The 19,156-nt window shown below is 41.9% G+C and overlaps 1 protein-coding gene across 6 annotated transcripts; it reads right to left on the reverse strand.

Moving 5' to 3' along the window:
- Positions 1-2,422: 2,422 nt before the first annotated feature.
- SLC25A51 (solute carrier family 25 member 51) lies at positions 2,423-17,475 on the reverse strand. Of its 6 annotated transcripts, none has more exons than XM_081065771.1 (5): positions 17,164-17,262; positions 14,164-14,374; positions 13,409-13,533; positions 7,642-7,748; positions 2,423-6,578 (listed from the first exon to the last, which is right to left on the reverse strand). In XM_081065771.1, the coding sequence occupies exon 5, from the start codon at positions 6,533-6,535 to the stop codon at positions 5,642-5,644; it is 894 nt and encodes a 297-aa protein (XP_080921897.1). In that variant the 5' UTR covers positions 6,536-6,578; positions 7,642-7,748; positions 13,409-13,533; positions 14,164-14,374; positions 17,164-17,262; the 3' UTR covers positions 2,423-5,641. The 6 variants fall into 6 exon arrangements, 3 of the variants coding, with proteins under 3 accessions (XP_080921897.1, XP_080921896.1, XP_080921895.1); XM_081065770.1 differs by lacking the exon at positions 17,164-17,262 and adding an exon at positions 16,621-16,753; XR_013994405.1 differs by lacking the exon at positions 14,164-14,374 and having other exon boundaries at positions 17,164-17,475.
- Between the last annotated feature and the right edge of the window lie 1,681 nt (positions 17,476-19,156).

The raw sequence follows: 19,156 nt of genomic DNA on the forward strand, positions 1-19,156 counted from the left end.
AAAAAAAAATCATTCTTTTCCTAGCAAAGTATGAGTTAAGGAAAGTTCTGAAGCTTCTTTTTGCCTGACGGAAAGGAGGAAGTTATATAATAGGAGCCACCTATTACTATAGATAGAAGAACCCCTGAAAGATAAATTAGCTCCTTTTTTCTAGTACCATCTGAAGCAAAAAGGTAGCGCCTCAATGTACCTAAATGCATTCCCCTTTTTTGGTGTACTCCCTATCAGGAGCAAGTAACTGCTGACTCATCATAATCCTGACTGGTTCCCAGAGTACCTGATCTGAATGTTTTATTTTTGTTGATGATGGAAAGTAGAGCAACTAGGGAGGTGCTTGCTCTGAACAATTAAATCAAGGCACTGCCTTCATTCATGGCACTTCCACAGTAACAGCAGCAGTCAATGCCATGCTAGTTATTTTAAGGAATACTTCCTTCTTGCCCTTCTCCGTCAACTTCAGCTGAGTTCCAAAATTCAAAGTGCAAGGAGCGGTAAGAAAGAGTGCCTGTACATACATACAATCCTGACACAATTTTTTTTTCTCCAATTAGCTAGGCATTTTTCAGACTAAAAGCTAGCTAGAGGATAATCAAGAACACTCATCCATCATTTAGCACATATGTTTCGGACTTCACATTTGTGCCCCCCCCCAAACTTGTATGTTGAAGCCCTTATACCACGCCTACCCACAATGTGATGGTATTCAGAGGTGTGCCCTTTGGGAGGTACTTAGGTTTAGATGAGGCCATGAGGTTCTCTCTCTGCCACATGAGGACACAGTAAGAAGTCTGCACACACCAAGAAAAGGCCTCTGACCAGAAACCAAATCTGGTTTGGACCTTCATCTTGGACTTTCCAGCTTCTGGATCTATGACAAATGTCTGTCGTTGAAGTCATCGTCTATGGTATTTAGTTACGGCAGCCCAAGCAGTGTAAAAATATTTTCCTTAACCTCCATGACCCATCAAGTGATAAAGGTCAGACAGGATGTTCCAGAACGCTGGAATCCTGAATATCCAAATCCTTCATTCCCTTGATTCTTAAATACCTGAGACACGTACCAGGTGTCAGGCGTCATACCAGGCACTTGGAACCATGGCAACCAGAGCAGTGCCTGCCGCGTGGGGCTGGCGCTCAGAAGGGGCAAGCGGCACCAAGTAGTCACAGTAAAATGGACGTGTAGCCTAAGAACAGATGAAGAGGGGAACGTGAGTTAATCCTGCAGGTGCGAGCCAGCTTCCCTGGGGAAGTGACATTTGATCTCCACCTGGAGGCCTCAGTAGGAGTGACTGAGTGAATCGGAAGGGTAGTATCAGGGTAACAGCTGGAGGGCAGTGACGGCCAGGGCGGTTTCAGCTGCAGAGGAGAGTGAAGGAGGCAGGGCTTGCATCATTTCATCTAAAAAAATCACTCAGCAATATGAAGAATGGATTGCAGGGAGATGAGAATTTGGATAAGTCCTATTTTATTCTCAATTTCTGCTTCAAAATCAAATATGCTCATGTTGCGGGGAAAAACATGTTCCTATTAGAAACTTCAGTTAAAAGGATTCGGTTGGGAACCAGCATGGGGAGACGGAGTGCTCCGTGGCCCTGCGGAGCTGCCCTCGGCCCCTTCCCGGGCCACCGAGAATACTCTCGACATACTCCCCTCACCCTGTGGGCTAGCACGGCTGCTGGAGGCGGGTTAAAACAACATTTCATTAGATGACACATGAAACACCCGTTTTATCAATTCTAATGTTCACATGTATTCACTTTTGTAAAGAATTTTTACCCTAAACTGGAGTTTAGAAGCATTATAGGGCAACTGCTCCCTTACCATATAAGACGTCTTATATTAATTTTTGCTCCAAAAGATGCATTAGAGCTGATTGTCTGGAGAGGTCTTATTTTCGGGGAAACACGGTAGGGTCCTCATCAAGCAAACTGAACTATCTTCAGACGCAGGGAGCATCTTACAACTTAATATGGAACCAACAGTGTAGCTAATGTAACTTCATACTCTCCTCCCATAAAGGAGCAGCTCTGGAAAGCAGATACGAAAATCGCCAAAAAGTACGAACATCCAGACCATTTAGCTTGGGGTTAAGCATAACTTATGGGTATACGATTACAACAGAAATTATTGGGTAAGTTGAATTTACCAAGACAGTTTTATACTCAATAGGAAGTTTCTCTCATTTGAGAAAAAGCTTTAAAAACAAAATGCTTTGCAGTTCAGCTATCTGGAAAATTAACTTATTTGTAACTCTTGATCAAACAGATGGATAAATGAAGGACTGTTCTACCTACAAAGTTACCAGGGTGAAGTCGCTAAGAGTCAACGTAGTGTGCTAAATGTATTACCAACAAAAACACTAACAGATCCACAAAAAAGGAAAAGTGCTCTTAACCCTAACCCAACCACAAGAAGACCAAACGGACTTAAAAAACCTTTATTCCAAAGAGAATTACCAAAAGAAGCATGTTAACTCGGAAACATTGAACATTTTTCATTTAAACTCATATAGTCACAAAACTCAAAAGTATCAAAAACAGCTTTGTGTGCTTAACCACTTTTAATAATGAAACTTGAAAAAAGGAAACATGTGGACTGACCCCCACGCAATGTAGGGGCCATTTAGGCAAGCAACATTTAATGCTAAGCAAAAAGACAGCATTAAAAACTAAAATCCTCAAATTTAAGGAGAATGCCTGTTCAAGTCTTTGATATGCGTTTATGTGCACGAGAAAACATTTTAAAAGAAACCAAGTCTCTCTTCCAATGTGCGCGGTCTTGCCTCCATTCGGACTTGCACACTCATCTACACTGAACCGTGCTGGGCACCGCGCTTCTTACCGTGAAGCTCTCCAGATCCCACTTCCACATCCTGTCCACCACCCATCATTCCCTTCCATGTTTGCACAGCCTTCTGTCGCGTCGGGAAGCTCGGGTCTCCGAAATGATTACATACACACAATTGTTTCACTGCACAGTTCACAATATACAGCAGGTGATATATATAACCAAGTATAAAGGAAGATGAATATTGACTCCGGAGACAAAAACACCAACTTGTCTCCAACACAAGGGAAACAGACACACAAATGTGCCACCATATTGTTTACTCTGTGGCCCCATCCTGGGGGCTCGTGCCACTCTAAGGATGTTAAATACAGAATCCGTAACATCAGCCGTGACGTACAGGAGGCAGGAGCGCCCCGAGCCCATGAGGAGTCTGTGTCACGTGTGTATCAGGAAGGGCCACTTTTAAAGCTTTTCAAAGTTATTCGATCATGTTTGCCTTTTCAAAATCACCGTTATTAGTTCACACTAAAGGTAGAAACAATAGTTAGAATCTCTTACTTATTGATAAGACATTTTGACTTAAAAGTTCAGACAAAGCTGTTGGCTATAAGTTCTGTTGCATTTTTGTCAAGTTTAAGAAGTCTACAGGACAACACAAAACCATCCCTGGTATTTGCAGTTTGGTCTTCAAAAGCTGTAAAAAGTGACAAAGAAATCCAAAAATGTTATGAGTTAAAACCATTAAAAATATTTATTGTTTTTAAATCCCATGTATTCGAGACAGGAGAAACCCAAGGGGCCTCCTTTGAATTCTCACTTCACTTGTATTTCACAACAGTGCTTTAGAACTCAGATTTCTACCCCCTACATGGAGTGTACAGACGAAAGGAAGCCCTGTGAACTGCAGGCGCACGGCGTCCTCCCAAGGCTGGGGCGTGAGCGCGGGCAGCTCGCCTCCATGCTGAGCACCACGCCCAGGGGTGCTCCGGGACACACACAGGAACGAGGGGTGCAGGCAGCAGTCCCTGCCATTCATTTCTCAGAGTCACTTCAAATCCTGACTATTCGACAGGCCCAAGGATGCGACTCACATTTATTTGGTGACAAACTGTTCTCTAAAATCCTGACATCTGCACCTTGGTTTCTGATGTAAACGGCCATTCGTAGCACAACATTGTCAGAGCTGTTGTAAAGCTCCTGAGCCTGATGACTTTGCCTGACAAATGTTTGATGGCGACCGAACCCTTTCCGGTCAGAAGGATGTTCGTCTTATTTGACCAGCCATACTGCATGTAGAAGTAAACATCTTTTTTGGACTATCTGCCCAGAAACTGAGTAAACTACCAATTGAGTCCCTGATTTTATTTTGGTATGTGCACATATTCACATGCAATTACCCAGTGTAATGAAAAACACAGTGAGAAACCTAACTACTCTGCCATGTCAGGTGCTGGAAAGCAATCTTAACTACATAATATTTATACATGTAGGTTTTTAAAAGATAAATCTCTTTTCTAGGATGTTTCATTATTCAATTGGTGTACGAGCCACTTTGCCTTATTTCGGAAAAAAACATTTTAAAATCTGATTCCTTTGACAAGTCTTTGTGTTGGGTAAGGAATGAGTAAGCTATCCAATCATTACCAGCTCCTAGAATTTAAAATTAACCTTCAAATATCTTCAGAGCTTCTTAAGGTAACTGTTTTAATGATAAAGTGGTATAATGAGTCCCCAAAGTGTAAAATCCCTAATACAATTCTTTATTTCCAAGAGTCAAATGAAAAAATGACAGCTAATACTGTGGGGTGAAAGCTATCCTGGGTTTTCCCTCCCTCCCCCACAACATTTAGAAACCAGGAAAAAAAAATCTGGAATCTTATTAGACCTCCAAAATAAAATTGTGTGGAAGTGTTTTTGTTTTTTTCAAGGAGTTTCAAGAGAATAGGATACCTGAATAAGACAAACTACTCCTCAAAGGAAAAAACCCAAAGCTGTTTGCTAAGTTGGCAATAGTAAGTAATTCAAAGAAATTGAGCTACAGAGTTGATCTGTATGCAATTAATAAGACAACAGAATGAAATGCTTATAACAAAATTTAAGTCTCTCCATCTTTTGGCAATGAAATAAGTGAGATAAACATAAAAATACTTTGGATGGGTTTAAGGTCACATTCAGAACTAAACAGAAAACTTTCAAACCTAGAAAGCAAAATGGGAGCTTTCATTAGCTTCTTGAGTCTACCATATCTAAATAGAAATAGTTCCGATAATGACTATCCCCAACAGGAGCTTTGTTTTAAAATGAATGCAAGCAATTTATTATCATGAAAAGCCTATACCTATTAAGCTGTTCTTCTGTTCTGCTCCTTTGCCCTACCACATATACGCTTCAGTTTAGCAAACTCCTCCTAAGAGCAGAGAAGCAAGAAATGGAGGAATAAAAGTAAGCCTGAGAATTCAAGGGGCCCTAAGAATCTTTTCTCTGGTCATGGCCACTTATGTTTCAATCAGAAGGTTTAAAGATTTTGGGAAAAAAGACTGTCTTGGGTATTAGTTTCCTCATCAAAAGCCATCATTCAGATAGACAGCTATTAACCAGGCAATTAGCCTAAGTTCTCTGGAAATGATTTAACGCCCCCTCCAAAAAAAAGAAAAAAAAAAAAACCTTAAAGTTTCCTACTGGTATCTTTTGCTATGAATTCGCTGGTGCTTAAGAAAAACAGCTTTGCCCAAAATTCATTGTGCCCTGGACGTATGACATCAACTTGTATTTGGCCAATTAGGAACGAAGCCAAACTGCATTCTCCTTAGGTCTAGTCAGTTGATAAATGGCACTTAACTGATGATTTCTTTCATGTAATCTTTAATAAGAACTCGTAAGTCGCATTGATTATGCCCCAAGAGATGAGGGAGCGATGGTAATTCAGATGGGCACCTCTGAAAAGATTTGTTAGTTTCCTGTCCCGTTCTAACCAGATTTTTTGGAAAACCTTGGGGAAAGACTGAAATTCCCCACCAATCTGAGACTGCATGCGAGTTTTCACAACATTGACTGGAAAAAACAAGATTCCCAACATGGCACCCAGCAGACCTCCGCAGATAAAATCATTGACCAAGTGAGCACTGTGGGTCGTAGCGGTCGGCAGATGCTCCTTAATGGGACCCCGAAAGCCAAAAAAGAGGACATTGCTGAAGCCGTTTCGGAAAAGAATGGGTATCAAGCCTCGGTAATACTCTCCCAATCCATGGCATTTCAGCGCCTTGAAAGCCTGAAAAGTGTTTGTAAATTTGTCATGATGCTTGTGGTCTTGTAGCAATGTTTGAACTCTTTCCAAAGGAGTGAAAACGGCTTCTGTTGTCCCTGCAAGTAGTGCTGCCATGCTACGGGTTGCAAACTCTGGGGTACTGATGTGCTTGCGGAGGAAGCAAGACAAGTCCTCATACAGGCCGAACATAAGGGCCAGGGTAGTTGTCTTCTGCATCAAGGGCGGGAGGATGCCGCGATACAAGTTTCGAAATCCATCCCTTCTCAACTGAAGCACCGCGTCCCTGGTTTTGATTCCATACAGCTGCTGCCGAAAGAGGACCTTCTGAATGGGAAACGTGATCGCCACGTTGTTGAAGGCTGCACAGCAGCCACACCAGTAATGCTTCATTTCACCAACATTGGCAATGTGAGGTGACAGGTCTTGTTTGGAAGATGTTATGATTGGCGACCTCTTTTCATGAGCTTCTGAATCCATCATGTGGCTTAAGATCTTTCTTCTTCATGAAGGATTTTTTTTAAGCCTACAAGTAATAAAATGACAATAGATAAACCTTTGAATACAGTGGTAAACATAAGGATTTTTTTCTCCCTAATCCTTCCTCCAATTTCTCGATACTATTACATTTTCCCTTTTAGACTACATCAGTAGTTCGCTAAGTATTTTCAGAGGACCCTTGGAGGTCCCTGAGACCTTTTCCATGGTCCAAGAGGTCGTCTCTTTTCCAACTACATACTATGTGAGGCTGGATTTTCTGCATATACTTCAATCAAAACCACTTATCACAATAGACTGAATGCAGAAGCAGATATGAGACCCTACCTATCTTTTAAGCTAGACTTTTAAAGAGACTTGCAAAACTGTAAAACACTCTCCTCAATAATTTTTTTGAAAAATATTCATTTTTCATGAAAATGTGTTTATGTTAACGTGTAATGGGTTTATCATTGTTATTTTAAAGTGAATAAATATCTTTAAATTTTCTCTTAATTTCTAAGACCACAAATATGCACCCACACACATAAAGGCTCTTTGGCATCCGTAATAATTTTTAAGTGTAAAGGAATCTTGAGACCAACAACAGAACCACTAGTTCATGCACACTGCCTCCACTACATAATGGCATATATACCATTATCCTTCTGAAACAGATTCAAAGTCTTCGCAGGAGAAATAAAATAGCAAGACATACATTCAAGCATTCTGTTCACAAACAGCTACTTAGTATTGACCCTGAACTATGAGTGACGCTGCTATGTGCTAGAGATTCAAAGACCAGGAATTCCCAATCGAGGAGACTCTGCCAAGGCACGCAACTGCACTCCCGTGTGATATCTTCTGTGATAAATGTGTATTTAGCTGTGGGGACACACAGGTAAGGGACCCCAAGCATGCACTGTGAGAGGTGAGGCTGGCAGAACAGGACCAAGGAAGTCCTGCCAGGATGTACCCCATGTACACTGTACTGTCACAGATGTAATTCTCAATGCAACTCCATAAAGTAAATAGTTTTCCCAGTTTCACAAATGAAACAACCAATATGCTCATTTGTCCATGGTACAGTTAGTAACTGGTAGAGCTGGTACCTTGGAATGAAGTCTTCTTCCAGGGTTCACGTTCCCGCTATCACACCACAGATGGCTATGGCTTTGGGAGGCTCCTTGGACACAAATGCTGGCTGTAACACACCGTGCTGAAAAAGATTTGAAGCCTAAATATAAAGACTTAGCCCACTGAGTGGAACCAAGGCAAAATCTTACCCCTAGAATACATCAGTTTCCTTAAAATGGCAAGATCATTACTGGCCAGTTATCTAAATCTGATTTTCCCTAAAAGGATCCAAATAGTTGGATCATCCAGAACATTTCCTATAGCCCAGAAATAGTCCCAGTAATTATCTTTATTTGGGGACTACATGGTAATTTTGTATTTTAGATGTATCAGGCTAAATATTTCAAAATTGATTTTTATTCTTCAACAATAAGACTCCACACGTAACTACAACTCAACAACAACAAAAAAATTAAATAACCCAACTAAAAATGAGCAAAGCATATGAATAGACGTTCCTCCAAAGAAGATATACAAATGGTCAAAAAGCATATGAAAAGATGCTCAATATCACATATCATTAGAGAAAATGCAAATCAAAACCTCAATGAGATATCACCTCATACCCATTAAGATGGTTACTATTAACAAAAAAGAGTTGGTGAGGATGTAGAGAAGCTGGAACTCTTTGCACTGCTGGGAATGTAAAATGGTGTAAACGCTATGGTAAACAGTATGGCAGTTCTTCAAAAAATTAAAAATTGAATCACCACATGATCCATCAATCCCACTTTTGAGTATATAACTCCAAAGAAAAACTGCAAGCAGGGTCTCCCAGACATAGCTGCACACCCACAATCGCAGCAGCATTACTCACAATAGCCAACAGGTGGGAGCAACCCAAATGCCCACTGATGGATGAACAGATACACAAACGTGGTGCAAACACACAACGGAGTACTATGTGGCCTTAAAAAGGAAGGAAACCCTGTCACGTGTTACAACATGGGTGAACCTTGAGGACATTATGCTAAGTGAAATAAGCCAGTCATCAAAGGACAAATACTGTATGATTCCACTTATATGAGATACCTAAAGTACTCAAATTCAGAGACAGGAAGTAGAAGAGTGGAACAGGGAGCTATCGTTTGTTTAATGGGTACAGTTCAGTTATGCAAGGTGAAAAAGTTCTGGAGATCTGTTTTATAACAATGTATTTATAGTTAACATTATTGAATTGTACAATTTAATATTGGTCAAGATAACTATTATTACTATAATGTGTTTTATTTTTTTTACTACAAACACATGCAGAAAAGGACTACATATAAGGGTTTCAATGGTAAATGAAAAACAAAATAGGTCAGGTAATGCACCTATGTCTTTGACCTATGACAAAACAAACCAAGTTCTTTATGTTTTTTCTTCCCCATACCACCCACACGCCACTGTAAACTGCTAAGTACTCAGGATAAAAGATATTAAAGAGAAATGTAATTGCTGTGAAGGTCAAGTCAAGTGCAGACTTGAGGCACAGAATCAGAAAGCATCGGTTCTTGAGGAGCTTGTATCTTCAGGAGCCACAGACATATAACATAAATAATGGGCCACATACATACACGACCATACCTTTCCTTGTAGGGATACAGCCTAGGGAAACAATTATAAACACAAGATGTGCAAAAAGATTCAACTAATTGGGGTGGCTGGTTGGCTCAGTTGGTTCCAGTGTGGAGCTCTTAACAACAGGTTACTGATTTGATCCCCACGTGGGCCACTGTGAGCTGCACCCTCCACAACCTGATTGAAACAACTACTTAACTTAGCTGATGGGTCCTGGAAAAACACACTTAAAAAAAAAAAAAAAAGATTCAACTACAGTCACAACAATGCTCTGAACAGAAATACCGAATAAAACATAAAAGCTCAACAGTAAGGGACACACCACATAAATAAAGATGTATCCTCCTGATGGAATGTCACATAGACATTAAAAATATTTTTAGGGGCCGGCCCGGTGGCTCAGGAGGTTGGAGCTCCGAGCTCCTAACACAGAAGGCTGCCAGTTCGATTTCCACATGGGCCAGTGGGCTCTCAACCACAAGGTTCAACTTCTGCAAGGGATGGTGGGCTCCGCCCCCTGCAACTAAAATTGAATAGGGCACCTTGAGCTTGCACCTTGAGCTTACACCTTGAGCTGAGCTGCAGCTGAGCTCCCTGATGGCTCAGTTGGTTGGAGCGCGTCCTCTCAACCACAAGGCTGCTGGTTGGGCTCCCACAAGGGATGGTGGGCTGCGCCCCCTGCAACTAACAATGGCAACTGGACCTGGAGCTGAGCTGCACCCTCCACAACTAAGACTGAAAGGACAACTTGACTTGGAAAAAAAAAGTCCTGGAAGTACACACTTCCCCAATAAAGTCCTGTTTCCCTTCCCCAATAAAATCTTAAAAAAAAAAACAGTTTAATGTTACATTTAAAAAAAAACTGACACATTAAATTGATACACTAAATATACACATTTTAAAAAGGTGTGTATTTCTTTTTAGAGAAAAAAATACTATTGTAAATCAATCAAATATACGGACATCCTCTCCTCCAGGCTCACTGCCGACTCTCCATCTCTTGACTAATTCGAAAACCTCTTTACTAGTCAGCTCACTTTACTAGTCATACTCACTTCCACCACTCCCACCCCCATCAACCTAGCCATCATTTAAAAAATACACCAAAAGAACACACTATTAAGTGAAAAAAGTGCAGAGTACAATAACCCATTTGGGGATCTTATAAAAACCAGCAGAGAGATCCCAGTGTTTTGAATGGTGGCATAGTATTCTACCAAATGAATCTATATATAATTTATTCTATTTCCTATTTATATTTATGGTCACTGTTTTTTTGTTTTTGATTGGTTTTTTTCCTTTCCTTATTTTAAAAAACACTGCAGTGGGCAGCCTTGTATCTATCTATACCTTGCTTGGGTGAATTCTCACAACTTGATCTGTTGGGTAAATCATTACAACAGGATTGCTGGCTCAAAGGGTAACACGATTTAATTTGATAGCTACTCCAAACCGCCTGCAGAAAACTTGATGATTTACATTTCTATTAAGTGTATGTAAGCACCAGTTTCCCTACCGTTTCCAGCATCGGATATTAAACTGTAACTTCTGCCAATCTGATGGGTGAAAACGCTTGTCATTTAAAATTTTTGAATAAAATTCAGCATTTTTCATTTCCATTGACCATTTGAATTTCTTTTACTGTAAATTTTCATGTTACCCATTTTTCTGTAGACACTTCATTTTTTCTTATTGATCTGTAAAATTTCTTTGTGTATGAAGAAAATCAATCCTATAGTAATCAAATTGTGGCAATTACTTTCCCCACTTTGTATCACTTTTGTGATACTGAAGTTCTTCATTTGGATATTAAATCTATTGATCTTGGCTTCCAGATTTTGTGTCCTCCTTAGAAGGCATTCATTATTCTAAAATTATAAACAAGTAACCCATACTTCCTTCCACAACATCAGTGTTTTCATTTATTATCCATCTTGTTATCTCTGGAATTTCAGTATAAGTAGTGAGGCAAAAAGACTGCCTGCGAAACTGATGAACTTTCATCACTGGTTAGCATAACCTAAATACGCATCGGCAACCTGCATTTATGTCTTACACATTCATGTCTTCCTCCTCCACCAATAGCCTAGTATTTCTTCTCTAGTACCAACCTGTTTTAACCTGTAACATTAGAATAATTTTCATTAACTAGTAGGCTTCCCCCTCTACTCTTGTTATCAGAATTACCAAGTTTTCTAGGATCTCATACTTTTCCAGGTAAACTTCAGTGATTTGTGTCATATTCCTTCCAAAAACATTGTTGGCATTTTATAGAAATAACCTGATAAATTTAAAGAACTGTCACTTTTTCAAAATTGAACTTTACATGATGTCTTCCTATTTACTTGTATCTCTTTACAAACCTCAGCAGCATTTAAACAATTTTTTCATATAGATTTTGAATGTATCTTACAGGTATCTAGGTATTTTACCTTACGGTCACTATTATGAATGGGCTGCTTCCTTCCAATTAGTTTTCTAACTGCTTTTTATCTGCACATGAAAAAGCTACCAATTCTGGTGTATTAAGGTTAGACCAGCCAACTTACCGAATCCTTTATTTCTCGGGTTTTTGGTAGACTTGCTTCAGTTTCCACTATACATAATATCAATTATAGTTTTGCCTTCTCCTTTATAATATGTATCTTTCTTTCTTCTACCTTATTGGGTTGGCAAATACTTCCTGAATAAAACTCAATCATGGTAATAGTGAACATGCTGGTACTTTTCCTGACATCTGGGGGAACTTTGCTAGGGATTACTGTTAAGCATGAAGCTGGCTTCTGGTTTGAGAAACAGGAAATTCTTGTCATCTGAGTGTTCAAAACCCAAATCTTAGAAGTTTCAAGTTTACGCAGGGAAATACGTTATCATGACACAAAAATGTTCACTGATCAATTGGCCCATATAAAATTTGTTCTCACTCAAGTAACTTCCCTTTTTACTGCCTATCCCAGCCCATTTTTAGGATTGTGTTGGAAAACATGAAGTAGAGCACGTCTTCCCGGTGATATCATCTGACAAATTACACTAAAAACCTCAAAACTTCATTGTGCATTCATTTTAAGAATTAGTATATCTGCAATTATACTTTAAGACCATGCCCACCACTACGTATTACTAGGAAATTACGTTTCCTATTAAAAAGGGATTCCACTTTCCTAATACTAATGATCAACTAATAAGAGCCTTTGAGTTTTCAAACATTTCTCAGATTTTTTGGTGGACTTGCTTCAGTTTCCACTGTATCATGAATAATTTTGCCTTCTCCTTTATAATATGTATCTTATTATATACATATCATAGGGAATATACATTATAATACATATTATAATCTATGTAGTACAGAATACGTATTATAGAATGTATAATATACATTATCATACATATTATAGGGAATATATGCTATTCTTGTTTCACTTAAGTTCAACTACTTCCACCCCTTCCCAGGAACAGTAAATCAGGGACGGACCTTGAACTTTGGTCAAATGCTTTTAGGAAGCAACTAACAAGATCACGTGGCTGCTGGAGGCAGAGCCAGTGTAACAGTTAAGAGTTACAGCTAACTGCCTGGGTTTAAATCCTGGCTCTACCTCGTATCTACTGTGTGACCTTCAGCAAGTTACTCAAGGTCTCTATGGCTTAGTTTCCTTGTTTATAAAATCAGGATGTTACCTACCTCATAGGCTAGTTCAATTAATTGAGTTAATACGTGTAAAGCGAACAGGAGAGTAGTCTAGAACACAACAGGTGCTCAACAATGACGAGCTATTATTACTGTTCTTTTCTGATGTACTTATTTGGTGCATACACTAGCATGTTTTTGGGAATTACTCTTGTCATATGCGTATGAATCCTACGTGGCCATTGTGAAATGTTCTTTTAATGAATTGCTAAATAACACTAATATTTTAAAATTTCACATCACCATTCATAACATATGACGTTTTCAATTTAGTACTATCATGTCAAGTTCAGGTATCAATGTTCCATTGACTTTGTAAAAACAATCGGTCATTTTTCCTTAATATTGTGATAAAGCTGCACGGTAACACGTGATTACTAGATTTAGTATGGTGATCACATTGTAAGGTAATATAAACGTTGAATACTGTACACCTGAAACTAATAGATTATTACATACCAACTATACTTAAATACAAAACAAAACAAATTCACCTGCAACACCATCTGGGTCTGGTGTTTTGAGGGATGGTAGCTTTTTGACAACTTTTTCAATTTCTTCCATTGTTAATGGTCTGTTAGGTTCTCTCTTCTGGAGTCAATTTTGATAACCGGATTTCCTTTAAAAAAAATTCTGGTTTATTTACATAGTCTTATAAAGCACTTGCTGTTTAAAAAAAATATTTCTAATCTTGTGCACTTATATTCCCTTTTTATTTGAGCAGGGTGGGTGGCCAGTTTATCTAATTTATATCTTCCCATCCTGGCAAAGAACCAGTTCTTAAATTTACCAATTTTAATATTTTTCAGTTTTTTAATTTGTTTTCCTCTTTATTATCACTTTTCTCTTGCTTTGCCTAGATTTATTTTATTCTAATTTCTTGAGTTAGGTGTTTTATTCATTGTTTCATAATTCGAGTGTTTAAGGCTATGCATTTTCCCTTCAGCAGAACTTTTATTACTACTTTTTAAGATATTCTGTGGCAATTTTTAGTCTAAGTAACGGCTGCCTCACCATCTGCACCCTCTCCTGATTCTCTGCCATAGTGGCTTGGATTTGGGGTTACTGTACATGCACCCCTGCCCAGAGTCCAAGTCTGTCTGTTTTGGCTTTGTGCATCACATCCTTTATGCTCAGAAAAGCATCTTGCTCAAGGCCCACAGGAAAAGACCTTACAGGGATGAAACCTGGTATTTGGCACCTGTCCTGTCGTCTCATATGGTTCCGCTTGAGACTAGAGAACAAATACCTCTTCCTTAAGCTGACTTTTATCAATTGGAGAACAAAGCAGCACCAGGAAGCCAAAGTCACCAAATCCATTGCGACGTTTTTTGCAAACAGTGATTCGCTGGTCATGGACGCACATGAGCAACAAGTACCCAGGCTCCAGTACTTTCTCAGCACAGAAAGAAAAGCAAAACAGCCAATTGTAAAAGCAGTTGTCTTCCTGCTGGATCATGCTGAATTACAGAGTGAGGGGAAAGAAACAGAGAACATAAAATGGAGCGAGAAATGTTCAAGTTGTCCCTGATTTGTCCCGAAATGTTAGTCCATTGTGGATAAGTAGGACTTGCTAGCTCAGATATGAGAAGTTGCAACTGAATCCTAGCGTCCTTGGTCTGCTGATTGCTGTTTTGATTTTGTAAAAAAGCATTTTTGCTAAAAGCTGTCAACTTCCTCCTTCATATCTAGCAGTACTTAAGTACTTTATATAGCATAACATTATGCCACGCAGCATCTGAAAACTCAGTTTTTAAAACCGTTACCCTTTTGCTGACTTTATTGTGTTAATTCCTGTTTCAACAGCCGTTTTCCTTAATTCAGATATCTTTTGTGTATGACAGCTTCCCTTCACACATCATTTTTGTGGGGGTGCGTATATGTGACTTGGGAGAATTGGGGGGGGAAAAGCAAAAAAAAACCAACAGCTTTTTGTTTAAAACAGACCTGCCTGTAATATTTTGTGCTCTTATGCAATTAAAGTAGCCAGCAGCATTTTTAGTTTAAAAAAAACAAAGTTCTCTAGATGCCTGAGAGGTTTGTCAGAGTGTAGTTTGATACTCACTTAGTCTTCTCCATCCTTATTTCTTACTCTTTCAGCTGACAGTTTAAAAATTCGTATTTTTTTATATATCTATGTAATGCTATATCTGCGTAATGATTTTTCTTCAGTTTCAGAACTAAACAATGTTATCATCAACAAAAATATTCAAATTAAAGTACATGATTACACAATAACACATTGTGACAATTTATGAATATAAAACAATTTCATTTGTACATAGTGAACACACATTTTAAATTCTATAAGTTGCTACCTACAAGCCATTTAACAATGTATGTTCCTTGATAACTCAGACCAAGTTATTATTTGTGTACTTTAGCAATATGTTGTGCATGTTCATTTTTTAAATTCTTACTGGAATAGTACTAGTGTTATTTTCCAAAGTTTTGCAAATTAGTTACTTCATCCAGTTTATAAAGACTCAGTAATAATGGGGACTGTTATTAAACAGAAAACAGTGGCTAACAGAAGTTAGCCAGCCATTTACTAACCACTGCACTACTAAAGAAATTTTAATAACATTACTGTATCTTTAGGGTCTCAGAATTTAAAAAATAGGCCTGGACACAGGAGAAAAGGATGTAATGAAACCTCCCAGACTTCACAGATTTAAAGCTTTCCCTCTAGTTTCATCCTACACACCAGGATGATGTGAATAGGTTCTTAATTTCGGAAAAATAGTATGTACAGTATTCTGGGGAAATCGAGTTTAGAATTTTGCATGTTTACCTATACTGTGAACATGGGTAAATTTCTTTGCTAAGTTTATCTCTGTTTGAAATTTTTAACATGGATAACAGTTTTTTGTGCAATTCATCGCAAAATTTATTTACCACAATTTTACGGTTTACACTACCTATCTCAATATTAGATAACACAGTTAACGAAGTTGCGTTTCAACTGCTAGTTGTGGCATAACAAAGCAGTGTAAAGTCTAACTACTCACTGTAATTTACTGTCCACACGGATAAAGCAGGACTCAGAGGTGACCCCGGCACAAAGGTCTTTGTGCAAAACTGGGGAGAAGGCGACTGCAATTCTCCAGGGATGTGAACTGCCACAAGTCAGCAGGTCTGACTCAGCATTCAGAACAAGCTGGCCCGGGTTCTGGGGGTAGTTACGACTCTACCTTGCTGCTATAAACAACGCGACAGCCATAATTTAGAAATCCACTTCTCTACACTTGCTTTAACCTCCCAGAGCAGAGAGCAGATGAGCGCACTCCTCTCAGAGGTAACAGCCCGCGGGTTTTCCCGAGGTGCCCCGAGGATGCCTGCATAGCCATCACCCGAGCTCTGGAGCCACCAAGGGACCTGACTAGGCCCGTCACCCTTTAATTTCACGGCATCCTCTCCAAGCAAGGGCGGAGGATGCTCCAACGGGAAAGGTCTACACAGTGACGGGCGTCACAGTTTCCAGGGAGGGACGCAGAAGGTGGCAATTAACATCCGCTGTGTACAAACAACTGCGAGGGACAGAACAAAACCTATGCCCGCGGGCAGCTACAGCTGAATCACCGACCTGCTCTCCCTAGCTCAGCTTACTACCCAACAATCCGTACAGAAATTTACAACTCACACCGCCTGCCCCAATCTCGCCAAAAAAAAAAAAACACACACGAGAACACCACGAGCCTCGTACCACGGAGTCCCGCGCAACGCGAAGCAACATGGTGTCGCACAATGAGCATCGCCTGGCCGTGACACGGACGCACCGCGCTCCGGACGCCCACCTCTCCGCCCTCCGACAAAGGGACGGCAGGGGTGGCTGCGGGGGAAGCCTCGCCCCTTCCGCCGCCCCGCGCCGCTCCCCCCGGCACTCGGGGACGCCTCCCCGCCCAGGGCGCGCCCGAAAAGAACGCACGGTCTCGGTCGCGGGAAACACCTCGCGCCGGCGGCCCGGCGCCGCCCCCGACCCAGCGAAGCCCCGCAGCAGGCGGGCCAACCGCCGGCCCGGGCTGCGGAGAACCGCCCGCGCGCGCGCCGCCTGGCCCGGCCCCCGCGGCCGCGGGCCCCCGCGGGACGGCGTGCGCTCGAGCGGCGGGGCGCGCCGGGGGTCGCGGGCGAGCGAGCGGAGAGGGCCCGCGAGGGCGGCCTCCTCAGACCTTCGCTCGTGCTTCCACGCCCTCCACACCGAGGCCCAGGGAAACCGGGTGGCTTCCTCTCGCCCGACTCCCGCACTCACCCATCGCCGCGGGCGCCGGCCCCACGCCCGGTAGCCGCCGGCCGGTCGATGGGCAGCAAGCGAGCCCGCGCAGGCGCAGACCTAGCCCGACCCCAGTGCGCGCGGCGCCGTGTGACGCGCTCTACGCCGTCCGCGCCCGATCACGTGAGAGACGCGCCGCCGCAGCGCCTCCGCCTTGAAACCGCGGAGAGTCAGGTGACGCCGACCAACTCTAGGTGTCCGTTCGCTGTCGCAGGGCCGGCGGAGGATCACCCAGCACACCTGCCGTAAGGCATCGGTGCTCCACTAGCCGCAGCACCAGCGCCTTGGCCCCGTACGGTGGCCTGGCCGTGCCACAAACAGCCAACGCTTCCTCTAGCGCGAAGCCTGCGGGAGGACCGCTGGGAATTGATGGGAAGGGCCAGCAGGTGAGCTGAAGATTTGAAAGAGCCCCACCTAGCCCCGCTTTCTAGCCTCGGGTAGCTTCATCCAACCCTCAAAGAGGCCTTTCGTCAGCTCCCAATACCACAGTTCACAGAACACCCCTGTGTGCTTTAGGACGCATGAATCACTTTTAAACCTGTTTCCTTTCAACCTCAGACCGTTGGCAGGTCTTGGACTCCACTGCACCCGCGTTTAGGAGGCCTAGGTCCCGTCCTCGTCCTGACACTCCCTGGACGAGTCAGGGGTCGCTGAGCCCCAAACCTCTGTCTGGAGAGTAACACCTGCCTTGCAGGCATCCCTTGGCCCCTGTAAGAAGAATTAATGGGAATATTGGTCGGATCTAAGTTATAAACCGGAAGACACGCAGCAGATGTGAGGGTTGAAGGAAACGGAAAAGGCCGGCCTGGAGAAGAGAGGCTCTCCAGGAGGCCCATCAAACATGTGAAATGTATGCATTTAACTTGGACTTAGGCCAATAGGCAATTCCATTGGAGTGAAACATTAGTCAGGGAATCCTCTCGAGGTGGGTGGCGCCCCCTGAGAGCACTGTGTACATACTGACTTCAAAATGCTGTCTGCTCTGCTTGAGCTGGCCTGTTGAACTGCTTCTTGGGATGTGGGAGACCATGTTGCCTCCCGTGGGGACAACGCCCCAAATAGCAGTTTCCAGGCTCTCGGCCTCACGTGGAAAGGTGCTGGCTCGGGTAGTCAATGGCCATCAACTGTGATCAGATGGCCGTCAGCTGTAACCCGTAAGCCATTGGCCACTAATGTAACTGCTGTGGCTACGCTAGCAGAAGAATGGGGGCTGGCAAGAGCAGATTGCAGAGAGGCGGATGCCGCCGGTGAGAATATAGTGATATGACTCCCCTACTTATGGCTCCGTGGATGTTCCTTTTTGGCCTTACTGTGTCCTGCATTCTTACATGGGGAGCAGGAGCAGAGACCCCAGCTGACAGCCCGCATGACACCTCACTTCAGTAAACACTTGACTAAGGCACCTACTGTGTACCATTGTCCATGCCTAGGTCGAAGGAAGGATATAAAAACAAAAGACTGGATGGAAATTCAGAAGCATGAGGTGCCTTTCCCCTTGAGAGAGAACCAGGAACGGCTTCATAGGGTAAGAGATGTTTGAACTGGGCTTTGGAGGATGAATGAGTGGAATCTGGACTCGTGGAAAAAGTCATAGTGCAGGAGATAAGACTGTAAAGGTAGGTAGTGGGGTCTGATAGTGCAAATTTTGACTGTCCGACGCAGGCACCTAACATGTAATTAGTTCACAGAGAGAGATTTTGGACTCAAAAGGATGATGACAAGGCCACGCAGTGGTTTGGGATGATTAATTGGGCATTTATCTTGAAATTACGTTTGCCCTGTCTTGTGTGAATTCCTATTCAGATGTTTGATTTGAAAAATAAATACATCAGGCAAACATCCAGTGTGTTCATAAGCATAAATAATTCACTTCAAATAGAACGGAGAGGTTATTCTCCTGTGGTAAAACCTGAAAAGGAGGGAAAGATGGAAATTAAATACACAACTGGGGCACAACAGACTCAGAAGAGTG

The sequence above is a fragment of the Rhinolophus hipposideros genome (genome assembly GCF_964194185.1).
Source record: "Rhinolophus hipposideros genome assembly, chromosome: 11".
Classification (NCBI taxonomy): Eukaryota; Metazoa; Chordata; class Mammalia; order Chiroptera; family Rhinolophidae; genus Rhinolophus; species Rhinolophus hipposideros.